This window comes from Crocodylus siamensis, chromosome 5, assembly GCF_052110815.1.
Source record: "Crocodylus siamensis isolate JL-2025a chromosome 5, ASM5211081v1, whole genome shotgun sequence".
Taxonomy (NCBI): Eukaryota; Metazoa; Chordata; order Crocodylia; family Crocodylidae; genus Crocodylus; species Crocodylus siamensis.
This window is the reverse complement of record NC_143399.1, coordinates 137,949,867-137,971,722: the sequence shown is the minus strand read 5'-3', so window position 1 is coordinate 137,971,722 and position 21,856 is coordinate 137,949,867. Positions and strand designations below refer to the sequence as shown.

Here is a 21,856-nt window from a genome sequence, read left to right as displayed (position 1 = left end):
GTCTTTAGAAACAGCTGAGGAAAAGTGTAGCACTGCTGAGTGTGCACTGTTACGTTCCATGTTTCTCCCAACCTCAACATAATGTGTAACTTTAATTTTATAGCTGGATTTTCGGACACCTCCAGGATTTGATCGCACGCGCAATGCTGAGATTGGCAACAAGGACATTAAATTTAAACACTTGGAGGAAGCCTTTACCTCAGAACATTGGCTTGTTAGAATATACAAAGTGAAAAAATTAGACAACAGAGAGACATTGGACCACAAACCTAGAGTAACCAACATTGTACCGAAACAGAAGTATTTGTCAAAGAAGGTGGGTTTGCAGTGAAGTAACTGAAAAGGGGCAACAAAATCTTTCATTTGTTTTTAACAATGAATCACATAGCTGGTGAATTATGTATTTCCACTAGTGAGATCTTTATGGATACAGTTCATATTAGTGTCCAATATCAGACCCGCCTGCTGGTAATTGTTAATTTACTGTCTGCTTAACTGAGCATGTGAAGATGCAAGGCTAGATTTTTAGGCAATAATGCTAACTGGAAATAGACATGTCACTGGCTGTTACAAACCTTAAGAATCTTCATGTAACTGGAAGTATAAAGTACATCAATTCATGTTTCAGTAACTATGGCTCACTAAGTAAAATATAATGTGGCAGTTGCTTTCTGAACCTGTTTGAAAATAGTGATGCCTAGAAGTTTAAAAATGACATTTTTGTATAAAATAAATTAAAACTGAACTTTTTGTTGACGGAACTTAGTGTCTGGCTTCTTACTCTTTGAATTCATCTCACCTAATGTTCCATTTTTTATGCATGTCAGAATGTCTTGGTGTGCTCCTTCATTCAGCATTAAGCAGTAGAAAGGAAGGAGGGGGATGTGGAGAGGACCAAAAGAAAGAAAAAAAATATGTGCACCTTCAAAGCAGAAGTGGCCCCTGCTAGTGTCACGATTGTGTGTAAATGCAGGAATTCATCCCCAGTAGGATTCTAGAATAGTGTCAAATGAACAACTTATTTACCTGTACTAAAGCACAGTGTATAACGTGAGGTTATGGATAGTCCTTAACAGTGACCCTTAACCAGGGTGCCACACAACATCAGCACCATTAGGTGTGCAAACATGATTCACCAGATAAACCCAAGAGATTTTCAAATAAGAATCTGTAGTGTTAAAAACAAACTGACCTGCTGTGGGCTTCCTACACTCTTTGCAACAGAACAGTTGCTCTAGCATGCCCCTGTATAGACAGCAAAACAGATTTTATGGTAGGAAATGTAAAATGTGCTTGGTATTAGCCCAGTTAGGCTGTGATTAAGCTTGTACAGTATTCTTTTCAAGTTACTTCACCTATACTAATTAATGTGTCATTTAAAGGTAAGTTAAACTTGTGGAGTAAACTTCATCTATAGTGGTAAACAGAAATCTGTTCTGAATTGACACTTCCAATTTGTTATTGTACGCCTTAAAAATAGAAAAGACCTGGCATAGTTTGCCCTCAGAATATCAAGGTGCATGTTTTAACACTGGCATGCTTTTTTCCCTGCAGCTTTGTCTCATCTTATGCGAGAGCAACATGGCTAAGTTTTTGTTTGTTTGTTTTTTGTTTTGTTTTTAATAACAACAGAGATACATTAGCAAACAAAATTTTGAAAGCTGATAAAACTAAAAACTTCAGCTTAATATGGGATGGGTTAAAGACTGGTCAGCATTTAGATAGGATACTTGCCAGTTTCTGTAAGACATAACATTTACCCCATTAATTATCAGTAAATCAGACTGTTGGTGTGCAACATTTCATCCTAAAACAGAGTTTAAGTGTATGGTAAGTGTAATGTGTGCGTGGTTTTTTAGGTCTACAAGTTCTGCAGGAATTGTATCCTTACCCAGCCTCCAGCTAGCAGTTCTTCTGTGCACTCTTGTAAATGTGACCAGCACTCATAGCTGTTTATGCACTGTTCCACTGCTGGGCTAGGTAGTCACCAATCAGTGATGAATTAAATACCCGTTTTCACTGATACCACACTTGCCAGTTTTGCCCTACCACATCTTAAGTAGATAGTTGTTTGTTGGCATTGGACTGTAGCCTGCCAATGCACGTGGCAAAAATAAAACCCAGGGAAAATAAACTGTACTTCATGTATACTAACTCCAGACAAATATTATATTTAGTAAGACTGCTTATACTTATTTGTAACTAACTACTATATTAAAAGGAGGCTGGAGAGCATTAATCAGTCTGGGAACCTTATTTATAAAAACATGAAATTTTCTTTTCTTTCATCCTAAAAGCTAGGATATTAAATGTAAAATTTAAAATGGCCAGATGATGCTATTAAATGAGGGATGAGGCCTTCAAAGCTTGCTGTGGCTAGATAAAAAGCTTGGACTCTGCTTTGAAATAGTCATGTTAATCCTTGAAAACACCTAGGTTCTCTTAAGTCTGTTTTCAGATGCTGATATTTGCTTTAAGCAAACATATCAGTAAGATATAGGAAGAGTTGTCTGTCTAGTAAGAGTTTGGATTTGTGTTTGTTCTACCCTAATCAAGAACATTGGAGTATTAGTGTTAGGATAGAAAAGGCTGAGCCTATTTTCTTATCCTCAGATCTCTGGAAGTTTTTACTTCCAAGATTGAAACCAGTAATCTCCACTTTGCTAGGTCATGTTGCTCCTTGTATGATACCAGAGCTGAAGTTAGGGTGACTTTATTAAACTGCTTCTGCATCAGCACAGCTCTGGAGACAAGCCTGTACATGACACTTGCAGAAGTGCTTCTTGTATAACTTACAAAATGGATGTGTTGGGAAGTGTAAAAGGCAATGGGGCAATTAAGATTGTATCTTGAGTTGATGTTAGTTTAATTATCTTAACTCTAAAATAAACAGACAGTAGTAGTGGCAGACCAGTACCTAAATGTATTTTAAATAAGTCCAGGCATCGTGCAATTAAATGGACAAAAGTGGAAAGACTAAGCATTATAGCTAACTAATCCAATGTATTTTTTTTTTCTTTTTAGACCGCCAAAAGGAAGCGTGGCTACATTAAGAATAAACTAACTTTAAAGAAAGGCAAGAGACCCAACAGGAAGACAGTTTAAACACACTGTTCTGATTGCTAATACGAAGCAGTTGTCCTTGAGATAACCAGTCTTTGCCTTTAGCTCAAGTCATGTTTCACAGCAACATGAGGGTACAGAACCATCATTGGTCCAGATAATTGTACAAATTTTTCAGGCAATGTCTGATCAAAAATATTGGCTTATTGAGAACAGCTGTTTTAGATTTGTAATGTGAAGCAAGACAGAGCTGCTGTCCAAGTCTAGCAGCAGATTTTTTTATTGGTACATATTATCCTTCAAATCAGTTGAGAATTTGGACTGACTGCACCAAAGAACCCTCTAATTTGGTCCTTGGCACATGCATACTTGTCAATTTTTTTTTTCTCTTTTGGAAAAAACTTGTATCAGCAAAATAGCAATACGTTAACTGGAATGGTGAAAGGACTGTGGCTTGTGAAAAGACTGGTTTTATGACATGACATTTTAAACACTTGAGAGATGAGGAATGTGGATCTTTGAAATTCAGCTATTAAAAAGCAGATTTTCTCCCTGGATTGACATGGAATCATTTAAATGTACTTTTTCCTCTTGCTGAAGTTAGTTTTGGACTGGACTGTAAAGGCAAGCTGCCATCTCACAAACTATCATGGGACTGACTGCCAATTGGATGATGTGGGTTTATAATGCAGTTCAAATTGGAGAAGCTGCTGTGGGTTTGGGGAAGGTGCTTTGTTGGTTGGTTTGTTTGAAGCGATTGCAGCATTGCTGTTTCATACAGCCAGATCTTGCACACTTTAGGAATAAGGGCTAAATTTGTATCCTTGTGAAAATCTAAAGCGACAGTAATGAATGCTACTGAGCACCAGAGAAATTGGTGTTTCAGAACAGAAGTTAAACTAGTTTTGGTAAATGTTTACCTGGTAAAGCAAGCAAGTATAGCCTGTTGAAGGGGGGAAGGAAAAAAAAAAGAGTTGACAAGTATACAAAATCTCTTTTCTGTGGCTATTGGGAGAGGTAGAGGGTTTTGCAAACCTCAGCCTGCCTCCTTAAAAGGGGCAGGAGAGGGTTTCTAGAAAATGATTAATCTGTTTTTCTGCATTTTATTTTTAGAGTGCTTTATCAGTTGAAAAGCTTCTGCTTTAGTGCTATTTGCTTTGTCTTTTATACTTTTTTTTTTTTTTAAGGTGACAGTTCTGTCAAATTAAATGCACTAAAATATAAATGGAGATTGAACATGTTCACTTTCCAGCTATAGGAAACTTTATACAGACTTGAAAATTTTTGTTAGTTCTTTTAATAAAGTGAAAGAAGGGGTTTTGCAGTTTGTGTTCCTGCCACAGGATGCAACTTCTTATAAGAAGTGACACCAAACATCTTGGTGTAAAATGCAGAATAGTATGTACCTTTCATGAAGAAAATGTAAATTTGGAATGTTCCGTGAAAATGTTACTGCTGACTTCTTTCCCAAGGTGTAGAATATTTTTTGATTTATAAACTCATTTTTTTACCCTATTGGTTCTTTTACAGACCAATATTACAGCTGCAACATTTTCACATGAGTAACTCGATCTGGATTTCTGACCCATCATTTTGAGATTTCATTTTACTTTGTTGCTTTAAAGCTCAGTGCAGATGAGTTGTTGACTGTAGGGGGAAAATAAAGTTAATTCAAGTTTTGTGTTAAAGGTGTCTTGTCATTCTTTAAGCTGGCTGTAAATAACCAAAATTGTGGTCCTTGAGGAATTTAAGTCACTGAGCAAGGTGAACTGCTTCATTTTCTTTCCACAAAGCTAATACTTCACTGTGAAGCTGCAGCAGCCCCTACTGTCTTCAACCACCAAGTTCCACATTTAACTTCCTGTGATGGAAAGAGTGGGTGGTTACTAATCTTTAGAGAGCAGCTGGCATCTTGCCCCACAGATTGCTATAGCAGTGAATCTCATTTGCAGATTGCAAAGTTCAAGGCATACATTCCCTAAAAATAAGTTAGTCAGTGACATGAAGCAGTCTGAAAAGACCCTGTATTGGGTAGTCTCAACTTTGGTCTAGTGTATGCCTGGACCTCCAGGTCAGATCTTGATGTCTACAGGCAAAAGCAACTGAACGCACCGCTACAGTACCAGCAGCAAAGGATGTTGTAATCTTATAGCAAATAATATATTTAGCTTATCTTCTGGCATTTCTTTTGGAAGTAAAGTTTTCCCAGCTGGATAGCTTCTATTACTTTCCCCGGCCAAATCTTCAGGAGTGACAGCCACAAACATGATCTGAAAAAGACTCCAAGCGAGTCCCAACATCACAGTTCAAGATTTAGCAGTGCACTATTATAGCTACAGTTAGGTCTTTCAATCTAGCCAGAAGCAATTGGGCAGGGTGGGACCTCTCAATGTTTAGTATATGGCCCAAAACAAGTGAAGGAAAGAATCTAATGGAAGACTGATTCTTAGCCTGGGTACCTGATTTCAAATTGTTGATGCGAGGAAGCCATGAAGAACCAGGGAGCTTCCTTCTCTGTACCTGTTTGAATTCAGTGTCCTTCATTTGTCCAACCAGCTGACGTTGGGTGGGGAAAGAACACCCAATGTGCTGATGATTCCTCAAAGCCTTGAGGCTGGTTACAAGGTCAGACTTCCTTACACCAGAAGTGCTGTTCTCAGCCCCATGATTCTTTACTAGTTTAACTGGAGCACACTTTGCACTGAAAGAGCCTATACCCTCAGCATATGAGGGGGAAGGTATATGATCACTTCACAGTTGCTGGTGACCACTATCATCATCCATCCATCTCCCTGTTTGTAGTACATGAATGGCAAAGGAAAACTTTGGTGCTTAACTGGGCGTGCAGTAAGACTAACAGTTTTTTGCTTCAGTACCTACTGGTGACCATAATACAGTTGGCTGATTATAGCTGAGTTGACACCCATCATGCTTTTTCACTTGGAAGTCCCACCCAGATTCTGTAGTGTGCAAGTTGTTCCTGCAACAGACGATACAGGTTTCCCTTCCTTTATGCTGCACACACATTCCTGGAAAATGGTGCACAACTCAAGTTCACATAAAGGGAACCCACTTTACAATGAAACAAACAGGGATACGTTCCACAACCTTGACTGTACTGGCCCCTAGACCTATGTCTACCACTTCTACAAGGCAATTTTGATACTCACCAACAGCAGAGAAGGGTAGGAGATAAGCTAGTGGCATGCATAGGAGCCATAATGCAGATGGCAACTACAGAAAAACACGTGTCGCAGGTGAGCGAGGAGACTCTATTTTGGCACGCACTGCTCCCACAAGGCACCACACAAAGCAGCTAACTGCAGGCTTCCACCACACTGATAGCATAAGAGTGAACTTACCTTGCATAACGAATTTTTGGTATAAAAAGGGTCATCACACAGCAAATTTGCACATACAGAACCCACAAAGCAAGAGAGACCTGTACAGGCAGTCCTCAGACTTATGATACAGTTGGTTCCTGGAAAAAGCGTCTTAAGTGAAAATGTTGCAACTCAGAACTAATTTTCCTACAGGAAACAATATTATAAAAATGAGGGGGACTAGTTCCTGCACTAAAGCTTGATACCCTGTTTTCACCAAAAATAACCCCAAATTTTGTAGTCAGTCAATTATAGATGAGTAATATAGCTATATTAATGCATTTATATTATAAATAACAATCAATGATTTGGAAAGAATTCTTTGATGCGACTTTGCTGGACTTCAGAAAGCTGAAAGAGGGTGTCAATTTTAGAAACGCAAAGTGCAAAATGTTGTAAACTCAAAACATTGCCAGTCAAAACGCAAGTCGAGGACTGCCTGTACTAAGTATGTCAGGACCTTACCACAGGGGGTGTTTTGAAGTGCTTGCCCGATCTATTTTCAGTGGACACTAACATAACAGGTCAATCCAATATGTAAATTCACAAGTAAAAGCCCTGAATAGGTGTGCCCTGTGTTCAGTTCTGTTGTTACAAGTTTGAAGTAGCTACATGACCTATTTTAAAAGATTGTGTAAAGGGGAGCCACAGGGTGAAGTATTTAAAACAAAACATTTTCCTAGATTGAGAATTCACCTGTTCAGGTGGCAGGGCACAGGAACAATCTTGGCTCAGTCAGTGCCACAGGAAGAGCAAGCTCAGGAGCCATGCAGAAGCACAGGACAGACAGTTGACAACAATACAAACCTGAAGCAGTTGTCAAAGTGTTAAGAAAAACTCAAAACACTCAAAGGTCTGCAGAACACTAGAGCAAGAGGCCAACAGAGTAAATGAAAATATTCACAAAGGTCTCACAATTTAGACAACTGTGTGAAAATAACTGAAATGCAGGGATTAGAGAACTGTTGGCAAAGACCAGGAATGGCACAAAACCACAGCAAAAAGTAGTATCCATAAAGAACAGACAGGAATATTCAGGCAGCAGTATCTGTACTGACTGGGGGGGGGGGGGGGTTGTAGCATGTCACCAAGACCCAAGTCCAACTCATCGATTTGCACATTCTGTAACTTCTGAGACACGTTATCCTAGTCTTGAGATAAAGACAGTGCCGGGTCTGTCACCTGTTCAGGTTAATCCTTAGAAACAAATTAAAGGATTCCTCAGCCCCTAAGTCTGCTGCAGGTGATGGTCTGAACATCAGCTCCAATGAAGTACCAGCTTCCCCATGAAAACATGGCAGTGTTAAACTGATAGTGGTAACCATATATCGTTACATGCATGTAGGCAAACGCATGGCCCTGTGCATGTGCCCTTCTAAGCTAACCAAGTACAATGAAAGCAGTGTCTTTTATGTCCTGATATTTAAAATCTCTCCAGACAGTATGCTCACATTGCTCCTCTTCCAAGTGTTTTCTACATCAGTTGTACAGAATACTGAACAAATACAGAAGACGGTAGTAGTGGTGCCATCAGAGATGCAGTTAAGTCCACAAGCAGCTGTAACATTAATATCCTCATTAAATATCAGCGTGACAACAGCGACAAGGCCTATAGTTTAAGTCTGGACTTTGTACCAAAAGGTACAGAATTTGAGGCACATCCATCTTCACAAAAGAGCAGTAGCAAATCTGTACCATATTCTTGCAATCTTACCTACTGCCAATTTCATTTTCCGGTTCTCTTGCATGAACATGTGGCAGTGGTACACAGAGGAATAATACATGGAGGGGCATGTAGCAGTGGTACATAAACCTTCAGCAAAATAATGTAGGCCCAAAATATGTTGAAGTCATTGTATTATACTTGTCAGAATCCACTGGTCATAAGAATATCAATTTCTGTCACTAGCGCTGCTTTTTGCATGTTTCATCTGCAAAATGTCGTGCACTCTTTGGTATAGAAGGAATAAATCATTTTCAGGAAGTCAAGGCTATACACTGGCACTGGAATTTCTGCCTGCTGATCAGCATTCTGTTAACTGGTCAATTAGGTCATACATCCCAGTCCAAGAGTGCCGTCTCCAGTCCTCTGCACAGACCACGCATTCATCCTTACCTGCAGTTGTCTAGTGCTGCCAGTCACCAAACTTTCCAGCCTCTTCATGTGCTGCGATCCAATTTAAACAAAGCTTACCTGGTTGGATATCATCTTGTCTGCTGAAAAACAGGATTCAAGTGACAGTAGCTCGTGCATCAAAACTGATCACGTAACATGTAGTTGAAGGTTATAGAGAAGTGTACGTGTGTACAAAGGATATACAGATTTGAGCAAATGGTGCCATTTTAACATAATGGAAAGAGAAAAGGCATCCACCACTAATTCAAATAATCATTTATTGACAGTGTTGTCAGTTTGTAATTTTAATTCACAATTATGAAAGGAAGGCTAATCAGAAGTGACTGCCGGATTTCAAAATTTTAAACAATAAAAGGTAGAAATCTTTTTCAACAGTTATACCATAAGAAAGAAAAGTTTGCATAGGTTCTACAGGTGTGCACAAAAAATTAGATCTGAAGTACATCAAGATTTACATTACAATTCAAAGTGTACACTGGCTATTCAAAAAGAAAGTATCCATTTGGAAGTGCCAGACACCTGTTGAAACAAGCTATAGAATAAGGGTTGTTTACTGCTCAATCTTCAAAATCCTCTTGTACAGTATCCTCGTATAACGTATGGAATATTTTTTTCTGATAAAAATATGCAAAACACTTATCCAATCTTCCTTTTGGGATATGTTGATGATTCAGATCTTTCAAGCAAAAGTATTTGACCTGCCTTACAGGATTGATTTGTGGTGGGAAGGAGGTGGAGAGAGGAGAGAGAGCATAGCATAGTAACATCAGCAGAGTCTTCACAGCCTTGAAAGCAAAAGGATTTATTTGAACACGAATGGGATGTTGTCATCATGCACTAACCACCATGCAGAGAAGGAAATCCTTAAGTCAGAAGTGCAAAATTATTTCAACTCCTCGTCCTAATAGCAACAGAATCTTTCTAGTATGAATAGTCGAGAGCAAAGCAGAGAGGCAGACCTTAACTTTTGAAAAAATGTGGAAGGTTTGATGTTGCCAGTTCTTTGGTAAGGGTGAAAGCTACGATTTTGAAAAAAAGTAGACTATGATTCTGATCTATTTGATTTTGTACTTTAGAATGCCCCTTGTAAAGATACCATCTTCCAACTCTGTAATGCTTCGGTTACTTACCAGACTAACCTCTTTAAAACAAGAGTGGGTCCAATGTGCACGGGCTCCTGGAGACCATGAATAATATATATCCTCCTGAAGATACTTGTTAGTTCAGTTCTTACCATTTTGACATAATTACAGAGTGCTAACTTAGCCTAAAAATAAAATTTTTCTTACAAAATAGTGTTCCTTAATACTGGGCCTGTACATTCTACAATTATTAATAGGTTTCAATGCCTGTAAGAAAGCCCCTAGCCTTTCACATGCTGAGATAAGTATATACAAGCAAATATAAAGTAATTTAATGGTGGCGGGGGGAGGGAGGAGGGACAGGGAGGAATGGAGGAAGGGGACCACACCCGATTAAGAATCTGAAGCGCAAAATTGAAAGATCCTGTAAATTAAATGTCAGTTCCAAATGACCAATTAATGCTTTCCATTACCTATCAGTAACCTTAACAGCCACCAAAAAAAACAAACAAGAAACCTTGTAAAACATGGATACATATGAACAGATACGAGCAATATTTCAGTCTAAATACATTTGTCTAGTATCTGGAAAATGTGAGCAATTATATTAAGAATGTAGGCAAAAGGCACAAATTAATATTCCAGAAAGTCAGGCATTCATGCTAGTGTGTTAGAGATACTGTGATGTTTTTAAGGGGCACTGTAAAAAAAAAAAAAACAAAAAAAAAAAAGGAGTACTGGGGAGAAGTCAGTCTGGTGTAAATCTCGCAAAAATCAACACATCTCACTTTTACAGATAGGGAATGAAATGCAACTAAAAACTTTAATACATTGGTTTTTGAAGTTTACTTTCTTATCGTCACAGTGGTTACCTTACAAAGTAAAATCAACTATAGATTTTTACACTGCAAAACATTATGGCCCCACAATTTTTAATTACTGAAGCCCTTATTCACTGTAGAGAAGTAAGTTTCCACATCATTTATTTTTTGGCGTAATAGTTGTTTTTTATGAGACAGCTAGACATAAGTTCGCTCTAAAATAGCAATCAACTGAACCAAAAGGGAGAGAGATCAGAGACAATAAATACAGAACTGCTTGGAGCTTTAACACAAAACTTACGGACTTTCAAGTAAGTCAGCCCAACACCACCAGCCTTCCCCACCATAATCACTGCCACAGACAGATACCCAACCATTTCCAGGGTCAATGGGTTGAACAAATGGGCACGCAAAATATTAAGCATCTCTCTGGAACACAAGCTAACAGGACACCTAGGACTGGAATGAACAGATTTCTTATGATATTGCTACTTTTTATAAGGTGGCAGAAACTGCACGTTTATAAGTGACAGGAAGTCATGCCAGTAAACCAATATCCCGAAGAGAACGTTGGTCAATGCATCATTCTTACGTGAAATTCTGAATTATTTAGCCATTGTTCAGACTGACCAATGGCCTGTGGGGAACAATTCACATTTTATAAGTGCAAAACATTTTTGGCAAAAGTGAAAAATAGAAAACCTTAAACTGTACTAATAAAAAAGTATTCTGAATACCAACACAAGGCCTAATCCTGCAAGCACACCACAGGGAACCCTCATTGACTTCAATGAGAGCTCTGTGTACTACCACTTAAAGGAAAAGGTCTTGAATCACTGTTAGTGTGTATAATATGTTTACATATATATATCAATACATAGCATGTGTGTGTATTCACACACACACACACACACACAAAATGGCTCTAGATTAAAACTTGAGCTTGTAGCTATTTTGAGATGCATCATTCACAGTATATAGCTTCCCACTTGTATCTTGTTATAACTGGACTTATGACACCTGAAGGTTATATACTGCATCATTTTAATGCCTCTAAGATGTTTTTGTTATACGACAACAATGCACTTTGTCTTGTCAATGGGCCTTCCAGAGGGGATTGAAGTATATCCAACCATCGCCCTGTAAGAAAATTAGGGAGATTTTACAAATGAACTTTTAATATTTTATACACACAAACACACAGCCACACCCCAAAAATATTCAGCACAAGTTAATTTAACAATATCAGCTACAAAAATAATCACACTGATGTCTGAAAATATTGTACATACTAGAATGACTATATCCAAGACTCCTAAAACAGAGAAGTATTAGAGTGCAGTCGGATTTTCCCTTGTTGAAGAGGCTGTTACACTCACCAAGGGCAGATCAACTTTAAAAGTTAGTTGAAAGGGCTATTATTAGAAAAGCACATTTTTAAACTGGCCTGAATATATATATTTTTAGTTTTAAAGAAACAGTGGATTATTAAACATCCAGGTATGCCAAGTAGACCTGGTTCGAAACATCTTGCTTCAACCTCCATAACAATGGAAAAAACGGCCCAAACATTTTGGGTCATATCCTACCCTCCATCCACAGAAAATGCTTCACTGACTGTAGTGACAGCAGGCAAAGCTGGAGGTTAACATTTTGTGTAGAGATGATATTTCATGAAGTAACTTGTTTAAATTATCTCCAAAGTAATTATTGGAGGTTGGCCTTGAATTTGTCCCTTTCCCACTGCCACATCACAGAAAATACATCTGAGAGGCAAGCCCCTTTGCCTTCTGCCCTCCTCTAACTCCTTCCCCCTGCAGCACCTCATCCATTCAACGTCAGGCTTTGTTTTCCATGAGCACATGCAAGGGAGGGGCATATCTGAAAACACTGACCTCAAAATAAACAAACCAGTAGTAATCTGCATACAGGCAAATTACAGGCACCCAAACAATTAGTTCTTCAAGAATTGATACATTTTCCCTTTTTTGAAACTGCTGCAAGTTTTAATATAGCTACTCCATAAACACACTTTTAAAAAGTACTTTTGTACCTACTTATATATAGCGCAGACTGTGTGGTATTAGTCCAAACCCCAAAGGCTCGCAACTTACCATATAGTTCATTGGCTAGGCCAGAGCAGAGTCAACTGTGTTTCAAGCCATGGAGACCCCATAGCTCAGCACAGCTCAGTATGCGTGCATGCTCCAGATACTAACCCACCCAACACACTACGGATCCATGTGCTAATTAGTCCCCACGGGAACCAAGTGTTCTTGTCACAAGTCCTGGGATCCTCCTAAAATGTATATGCAGATGAGGTAGGCAACCTGGTCTGGCTCCACTTCATAGAGGCTGGGGTTAAGCTTGTATGCAACAGGCTGAGAAGGGGGTGGCAACAGAGAGATTTTGGATGAACTGTTTGAGACCCCCTGATGTTTGACAGATATTTAAAGCTAGTGAAAAAACAAGAATCACCAGAAATGGGAAAGAAAGATGCAACTCAGCTGTGTGAGTGAAAAGGAAGCTGAAATGTATTCAGTCTTGTGGCTCATCGTGACTTGAAAAAGAGAGTTGGTGCTGAGAGGGACTGCATGCCGTGGGCACGCCTATATATTTTATTCAGAAGAGCTGCACTAACTTGTCCTTGTGGTATGTTCCCACCAGTATGTATGCCCAATATAGGGCATGTGAAAAAAAGGGGTTTTATAGTCATGCTCAATGTTGGCTGCATTTAATCAACTTCATAGTTGGTTTCCAGTTCTGAGCACATGCTGCTTTTGGCAGCAGTTTAAAGGATAGACAATGTATTTAATGAGGTCTCCTTTTATGTGAATATAAGATGAGGAGTCAGGCTTTTTCCCATTGCTGCCTCAGGTGGGGTGGGGTGTGGGGGAAATTCATCCTGTATTCAAGTAAATATAGTAGGCAGAGAATCCCAAAAGTTGCTGATACTGACAGTGAGCAACTGTCACTGAGTAATAAAAGGCCTGTGAATTGCTTCTTGCTACTCCCATTGTGCAAACACGCTGCATGCAAGTAATTTTATATACATAAACAGTTCCCATACATTTCAAGGATACTACTCATATGCAGAAGTACTACACCTATGCTGGCATCTGTTGCACTGCTTGGTAGGTGCTGGTGTCTGAAATGACAGCCATGTAGCTAGCTACAAGTAATCGTTTTAGAAAATGCCAAGTAGGAAGAAGGGTTTCTACTCATTGCTAAAAATAGTATTCTAAGCATTACTCTCTATCAGATCCATTCTTTCTAGAAAGTGACAGGTTGTTTCTAAAAATCTCCATCATTCTTTCATGTAGCTGTTTTAACATTGGACTCCTTTGGGTTTCAGTATCCTAGTAGAACAGTAATAAACAATCAGCACTGCTCAGACTATATAAAGGAAATTACTAACAGAATACCAAATGCTCATGAAGTAGAAACTAAACCAAAAAGTCTATTTTAGTTAGGCATGTAAAGCCACGTGTAGATGCCTCTTACATTAAAAAAAAAACAACAACTGATAGTCAAGTTCCTGGCTGAGTATTCACAGCTCCCATTCACTTCAATTTACTGGCTGCCAGGTCAATGGATAACTAGCACTGCAGAGAATCAAAGGTACTTATTTAATGGCCAAAAATCTAAACAAAGGTTAGGCAACCATTCGTCAACATCAGGCCTTACCTACCTCCAGCTAAAAGGCAGGGTGAAAGAAAATGAACAATGGTTACAAATTCTACTTTTAAGAGCCAACGTTTGAAAGATCACTGCATTTCTAGGCACATGATCACCATGTTATTAAAAAAAAATCAAAAGCTGATTCTCACTGTTTGCACTCACACACGCCCAATAGGCAAGAGGCTCCATTACACTCCATCTTAGTCTCAAAATAGCAAATAAATGCTTTGTGGGATTTACATTACCTCTCTGGTAAAGTATTTTGGTTTCCAAAGAGCATTAATAGCCACACGTTGCCCCTCCTCTACTCGCTGCCTCTCCTCAAGGCGGTGCTTGTGCTCTGTTGCTGCATCAATATTGCCTTCTTTCAGACAACTGGTAACGTGCTGCCAAAGATGCCTGAGTGATCGATTACACACAACACACAGACAAGACTGAATTAGAGCGTCCCAGAACCAACAAAACTCTTGGTAGGGTAAATGTATGGAGGAAACTTGCTCATCCTCTTTACTAGAAGCGTGGTGCGTTCTCCATTCAGTACTCTACTTGCGCCATTATCTAATATTCTTACTTATCACCATCTAGTCAATCATTTTCATTACACTTTAATAGATACCAACAATAGATACAAACAACTACTACTACTTATGATTTAATGTCTTGCTTATATTATTTAAGCTTGAAATAATTTCCTGTAGATACCTCCCCCCACCACCTTTTTAGTTCTTACAATCCACCCCACCAAAGTATGGGTCAAATTTGCAGAAGGGCTCTGCTCCCACTTTCTCACTTCATTTAAATGCCTGAATGGGAGCTGCTGAGTTTTCAGTTCTTGAAAATTTGGCCTTAATATCTGCAAATCATTACAGAGTTTTGATGGCTACTTTTTCCAGACTTGGTATAGATTTATAATAAGGGCACATTAGACCCATTGGCACACTTAGCAGAGGAAGGGCAATGCAGTCTTTTTGCATCCATATTACTTTAAGATGCTTTATTCTAAACAAGTTTATTAAAAAAAAGAGAAAAATATTGATGGCAATTTCCACTAGGGTACTAGGACCCCAGAGGTCCCTTCCAGTGCTGTATTCTTACACTTCTTGCAACTGTTTTCAGTTGGAATCAAATTCAGCCCTCACATGTTTGACAATATCCACATAAAATGTCCCTCAATAGCATAGCAACCAAAGATTACTTAGACAGATTGTGCGATGCACAAAAAACATTGACCAAAAGCTGTCATAACATTTTAATGTGTAATTTTCAATAGTGATAAAGTGAGCATTTTATTTTAAAAGCATTAACAGTAAGTGTTCAGAGACTGAAAGGTAATAATATACTGGTTGGGGTTATAAACATAAAACAAGCACCAGGGAATTACAGGCTTCTCTCTCTCTCAAATTTTCCTTTGGGGAAATATGAAAACAGAAATAACATTTAAAAAGTACAGCTTATTGGCTCTGGAAAGATCCATGTACCACTTGCGTTATATAGCTCTGGATGGATACATTTGGTCATAAAGCTTGCTTACTGTTTTTATCTCATAATCAGAATAGCATTGTGCCCACATTCTCACCTTGATTCCAGTGGTCCTTGTTTCACTATTGGTCTAATCTTTTTTCGGATAACTGGCAGCTTAGTGGTGTCAATCACTTTGGTTTCTCCATTGCTGTATGTAAATTCCAGCATGCCGTTCCACTCCCCTTGTGCCTTACAAACAATGGTACCAGTGGGATTGTGTTTCACTTCTGCTGTAACCCTGATTAAAGCAAGACATGGTAAAATATTCGGACTATTTTATTGCAGCACATCAGAAAGGTCATCAGCCACTAGGGTTCCAAGTTACTTTTCGAAGTTCAAGTATACTCTTGCATTAAAACAAACAGTAAAAAACAGGAATCTGATTTCTGTTCCTAAAGAAAAAGCAAGCACAGGCCATGGTAAAGCTGTGCTGGTATTCCAGCCATACCTTCTAATATTTTTCCTCCTCGTCTTCCAGACATAAGTGACCTCAGTTAAATTAAGAAACAGTCAGAGGTTTTCTGCTGTAACTCTGAATTTATTTGCTTTGGTGTGGCTATGCAAGAAATCCTTAATATTACATTAAAGGAATGTCAAGATTGAAAAGCACAAAGCCTGAACTTAGCACCTTAGTATTATTATAGCCAGGTGAGAAAAGTGAATTCTACTCTAAATATTTATCCCACCATTCCCTGCTAGGGAACTGGTTGACAAGCCAGTGAGGGATCATGCTCTGAAACGGGCCCTGCAGACAAAACAGCTGCTGGAAGATTTGGGATTTATTTTGTAAACAACTAGCAAATGCACCAAAAGGTAATTTTGGCTCTCTGCCTTCTGTTAATAGAGCAAACCAGACATCTGAAAATGCACCTTACAAAACTTCCCAATTTCCCCTACTCAATGGTCTCCACCTATTCCACAGCACCTCACAATACCACTGTGCACAAATGGCCAGTGCTGATGTTTTTGGCAACGGTCACTTTTGTTTTATGTAGGTATTCAAGAGCATGTAGATGGATTTAACAAAAAGGAACCTGCACAAAATGCCCCAGCCCAATAGGCTGCAGAATCTTATCAACATTATGATCTATTCACAGGAGAGCCAAGAGGGAAACATCATCTAAACCCTCTTCCCAAGTAAGACAAGGAGGCACATGGCCCCATCACTATACCCCACAAAGGGAATCCAGAGTGGTTAGCTGTGTGCTTCCTGCTAGAAGAGCTATTGCAGTTCAGAAACACTTTCCCTGATCAATTCCCTCCCTTGTTCAGCAATCCACAGAACCCAATTCCGCACAGGGAAGCACCAGGAGTCTGTGTACACCCAGGCAGAAGGGGAGCTGGCCCTACAGCTATGGTAGCCCTTCGTTGCATGAACACAAGTGATGGAAGAAATCTGCACACAGTGACCTGTCCCACACTTTTACAAGACAAAGGCCAAGATTTTTTAGAGATCAAACAGGTGTATTTTCAGGTAAGGAAATGCTTATACTGCTTCCCTTGAGACCAATGTCCTAAAGGAGTGCATTGCACTGTGTTAAGTATACTTCCAAAAAAAATGTGCTGCAGGTTTTTCTACAATCAGTCACTCTTGTTTTGTATCTTGTTTCAGAGACAGTAATGGAAAAAAAAAACAAAAAACAAAAAACTGTACGCAGTATGCAGTCAAGACTCCAAGCCAAGACCAATCCCACACAGCATTACTTGCGCAATTTCAAGAAATATAGGCAGGCAAGCTTCTTTGCCTAGATGTGATATCTTTTATTAGATTAACTGAGTAGTTGGAAAAAAGTTCTTTGCAAGCTTTCAGACACAACTTCTTTGGCTTTTTTCCCCAAAATGCACTACACAAGTCAGCCAAGCAGCCAATAAGCAGCTGTTTCAATACCTGTGAACTTTTCCTCCATAGAAAGGCTTGGTGTGGAATGTGACAGTAGCCGAGTAGCCGGTCTTGGCACAGTTAATACTGACTTTACCTCCAAGCTCAACCCAGGGAATGGTAAGTATAGAACGAGCATAGGCACTGGGCAGGGTGAAGACATACTCCTCTTCGTGATCCATCAAGTAAAGAACACCTGGGGGGGAGGAGGGGCAAAAAAGAGGCTGAAAGTGAAACAGTAAACTACCAGTGGGAACCTGCCCCCAACTGGCTCTGTCTGCCATCAAAACTCAGTACACAAACTCAGGGCTTTGTTCCACCTTACATTAAGATGCATGATTGTTGATCGGTATTTAGTCCTAGCTCACGGTTGGAGCCTCACACTTCAGGCCAAAGGGGCCTAAAGGACTAAAAAGTAAGACTCTACTACCCCTCCCAGCCTGGGCTCCCCTGCCTGCTCCCTGGGACAGACAGTGAGGGCAGCTGTAAGTAAGTGAGGAGAGCTGCAGGGGGCCAGAAAGCCAGATCCAGGCCAGTGGGGGGGGGGGCAGGTGCAGTGTTTACACTAACGTGTGGCCTACTATAGTTACATATTAGCTGGGTAACATGGATCAGAGAGAATCCTACCCTGGAGTGGTGTAACCAAGCTGCATAATGACCGCTTAAAACCAGTTTCATGTGTTCATGAGCAGAGGAGCTGCCCAAAATTTCTTTGCAAAAAGGCCCTCAGAAACTGGAAATACAGCAAAACTCCTGCCAAAAGACTCTGGCTCAAGCAAAAGGCCTTTTTGCAGCTCTGGATTTTATTAAAATGACAATTAACAGGGCAGAGTAAGTGCAATTTCTGACGATGTTGTTGTCACACACATCTGAGTGATCTTCACTCATTTTGCATTCTATCTACTGCCACCAAGTCTCTCCCCTCACTTCCCATCAGCTTCTTTGTCTTTGCTGAAGGGGCAGTTGGAAAACTGCTTTAAGTCTGACTGGTTCTAGCTGGGGAGCATCAACGGCAGGGAACAGGAATTTTCTAAGCTATTTAAGGGAACCTCCTGCCTGATCATACAATCTCTCTACCTTAGCCTGCAACAACACTCAGAAGATACCAAATCAGGTCTGTCCCACCATTAGTGGCTGGTATTTCAAGACAAGATACAGCACTAATCAAGTATAGCAAGGAGGGAAGTGATCAACATAAGTGCACACTAATTCTACAACAACAAATATTCTTAGCTGTTCGCCTATAAGGCCAGTCGCAAAAAAAGAAAAGGTTACTTGAATTTATTTTGATGAGGCTTCTTATATTTTCCCCTCTTTTATATTTACAGTTTCCTTTGAGCAGAGAGAGGCTTTGAAAAATTTCTTGGCAACAGATTAAAAGGGGGGAAAAAAGAAAGAAAACCCCACAGAGTAGATCCTTAGATTTCAGAGAATCTTTGACCATCAGATAAAAATAATGTGAAACCAAACTGGACATAAAAGCCTTGATACTAATATGATTCATCCCAACACCCTTACCATTAGGTGAAAAAGTTGCAAAAAATTAGGAAATTATTGGTATTCATTATCGGTTTTTTTCATTTGTAAAATGGGAAATAAATCACACAAACTTATTCTGTAAAGCAATTTACAGAGGAAAACCCCAATATAGGGCCAGGACATTATCAATATTCTTAGTTTATCAACACTGATCTGAAGGATTCAGAGCTTAAAAAGGAAAGAGCTCCAATACAGCTTTGGCTGTGTACACACATTCAAATGATCTGGGAAAATTCTCCCAGTTTTGTTTTCCTGGTAGAAAAGCTTGCCCAGAGATGCCTGAGCAAGCATTCAACTGCTGAGCCTTTGAAGAGCAGACAGCTTGCAGTGGTGATGCTGCCCAGTCAGGGGGTCCCTGGGCACACATCTCAGTGTGCTCTGCAGATACCTTCAGTCTGCTTATAAACAGATGGCTGCAGTGTACAGGGCAGCCCTGATTTGCTGATCTCCCAGCAGCACAACATGGGATTGTGTAAAGGGTGGGGGGGGTCTCCTGCTCCCTGCTTGGCTGGAACAGCAGAGTTCACTCTGTTTCTCTGGAGGGAGAGGATGGGAGAAAAGCACCCTGGGTTGCTGGAAGACTCTCCTCTGGAGACATGTGCAGACATTTGCTCTCCCAAGAGAAATTCTTCTGGAAGCGATTTAACCCTGGTTGTTGCTGGGTTATTTCTCTCCTGGAGTGAACGTTTTTGCTCTGGGAGAAAAAAAAAATCCTGAGTACCTGTATACTTGTGGTTTCTCTTGGGACAGGAGCAACTCTTTCTGGAGAAACTGAATGTCTGTATGTGGCCTTTATTTAAAATGTGGTATTTCAATCCAGAGGACTGACTATAGTAAGGAGGCTTCTAAGGTTTAGACACCAAGAGACTGGAAATGCTCCACCCAGAGAGGTATAACAACCACCACTGTTTTTCAGAACCACTTATTCTGCCACCCCAAAATCTCAATCTGCCAATAATGAAACAGTTGACACCTTTACCCCCTGAAGAGAACTATAGAGCATCTGGGAGGTGAGGCAACACTGAATAAGAAACACAGGAAAATAACAAACTAACTATACTGCATTTGAAAGGCCCAAAGTTTCCAGAGTAATATGGCAGACTCTTAGGTTAATGTCAGTAACTGAAGATGCTGCTAGCCTAACAGCCCAAAATATTACAGTAAACCTGAACTATGCACTTTTCTGAGAACAAACTATTGGGAAGAAATTACTGTCACCCTGTCAGAAACATGCCATATAACTGTAGTTACCATTTCCTCACTTGTTAGTAACTGCCTTATTGCTAAGGATTTACTCTCCTAAGATGAAGCAGGAAACCAATGACAGACCAATACATCAGTTTTAAAGCAAACAGATCTTTCACATTCAAGTCTTAACAGAAAGGGTACCTATACACATGCAGACTTGATTGAGTCTGCTGGAGCATGGTAATTACGGCACCCCAGCAGACTCCAGTGTCACGTGGATCAGCATCCCTATGTCGAAGAATGGCAGTGGGGACACTAACTAAAGCTCATTTGAGAAGCTTCAGTTAAAGCACCACCACCACCTTTCTGCAGCACAGGGATGCCGATACATGCAACACTGGGTACTTTAATCAGAGCAGCTGCTCCAATTAAAGCACTCCCCCATCCCCCACCTCCCAGAGGTAGAGTATAAACACCCAAAGTGCCTATATTTTACACAGGCTGGCTTAAATTCTAGTTTTAAGACAGTTTCCCCTTACTACTTTTAAAATGCCAGGTTCAAGTCACATTTCAACTAATCACACTTAACTGGTGAGATTATCTTAAAATATCTCACATACAGATTATTGTACCTCCATTATTGTCTCTCCCCCAAGGAGTTCAAACACATGCAACATTATAATTTACCTTCTCTATGATCTTCCAACTCTTAGAGACAAGCAGCTTATTTAGAACACATTTTATACCTGACCATTTAGGAGGATTGCCCACCTGGCAGAGCTTATCACAGTGTACAAATCTGAAAGTGAATCTTGTTCTGTGCCATATGTTTAATACTAATCAGCTCCTGCAGGGATGACACCAGAGTTGCTTTGCTGCCGATATTAAAACAGGTTTACCTTTATTTTGAAAAAAAATCTTTTGCCCCTTCTCCAGCTGCCAAGGAGGTTTCTAAAAATTATATCGACTTTACAAGCAAATAAGGGGAAATACATAGTAGATTTTGTTCCTACCTACCAATCCTTGTGATATGCCATTTGACACAAATGCAGTGTTAATACAGTATTTAATATTCATACAGACATCTGAACTCCCAAATTCAGAATAATATCGGACTCCTTAGGAAAATCACCACCACCTACAATACACCCCAAATACTTAATACTCCCTTTGCACAAATGCTTCCATTTCCCAATTTATACACTGTCAAAGCCCTATCCCCATTTTAAATGTTAGTCTGCTGTGCTGACCAAAAGAGTTTTCTTTAGGTCTATTAACTTGCAATTCCACTTCAAGCCTATCCCCTCTAAACCCAGTCCTTATGAATATAAACTAACAACTCTGAGTCCCAGCTGCTGGTGACAGATGCCAACATCCATAATAGAAAGTATGCGAGAAAACATGGGTGAAGAGCTAACGAATAAGATACTTTATGAGGCTTGTGTTTCATGAAGAGAGAATAACCAGCTTTCAGCATATCCTGTTAGCCTGTCACTTCTCACTGCAGCTATCTCAGTCTGACACCAACTAATAAAAGCAATATGGATGAGGGTGGGTGCAGG

The 21,856-nt window shown here is 39.7% G+C and overlaps 2 protein-coding genes across 2 annotated transcripts in view; one reads left to right on the top strand and one right to left on the bottom strand.

Annotated features, from left to right (window-relative positions):
* Nucleotides 1-4,751, top strand: part of STT3B (STT3 oligosaccharyltransferase complex catalytic subunit B) — a 102,307-nt gene extending 97,556 nt beyond the window's left edge. The window contains exons 15-16 of the mRNA XM_090046461.1: nucleotides 104-316; nucleotides 3,025-4,751. Coding sequence (XP_089902587.1) covers nucleotides 104-316; nucleotides 3,025-3,105 — 294 coding nt within the window. The 3' untranslated portion in view covers nucleotides 3,106-4,751. The remainder of the gene's footprint in view (nucleotides 1-103; nucleotides 317-3,024) is intronic.
* A 4,072-nt stretch (nucleotides 4,752-8,823) lies between these two features.
* The window catches only part of OSBPL10 (oxysterol binding protein like 10), a 205,437-nt gene continuing 192,404 nt past the window's right edge, over nucleotides 8,824-21,856 (bottom strand). The window contains exons 9-12 of the mRNA XM_090046463.1: nucleotides 17,577-17,763; nucleotides 15,744-15,926; nucleotides 14,413-14,566; nucleotides 8,824-11,626 (exon numbers count right to left, since the gene is read on the bottom strand). Of these exons, the coding sequence (XP_089902589.1) occupies nucleotides 11,582-11,626; nucleotides 14,413-14,566; nucleotides 15,744-15,926; nucleotides 17,577-17,763 (569 nt within the window). The 3' untranslated portion in view covers nucleotides 8,824-11,581. The remainder of the gene's footprint in view (nucleotides 11,627-14,412; nucleotides 14,567-15,743; nucleotides 15,927-17,576; nucleotides 17,764-21,856) is intronic.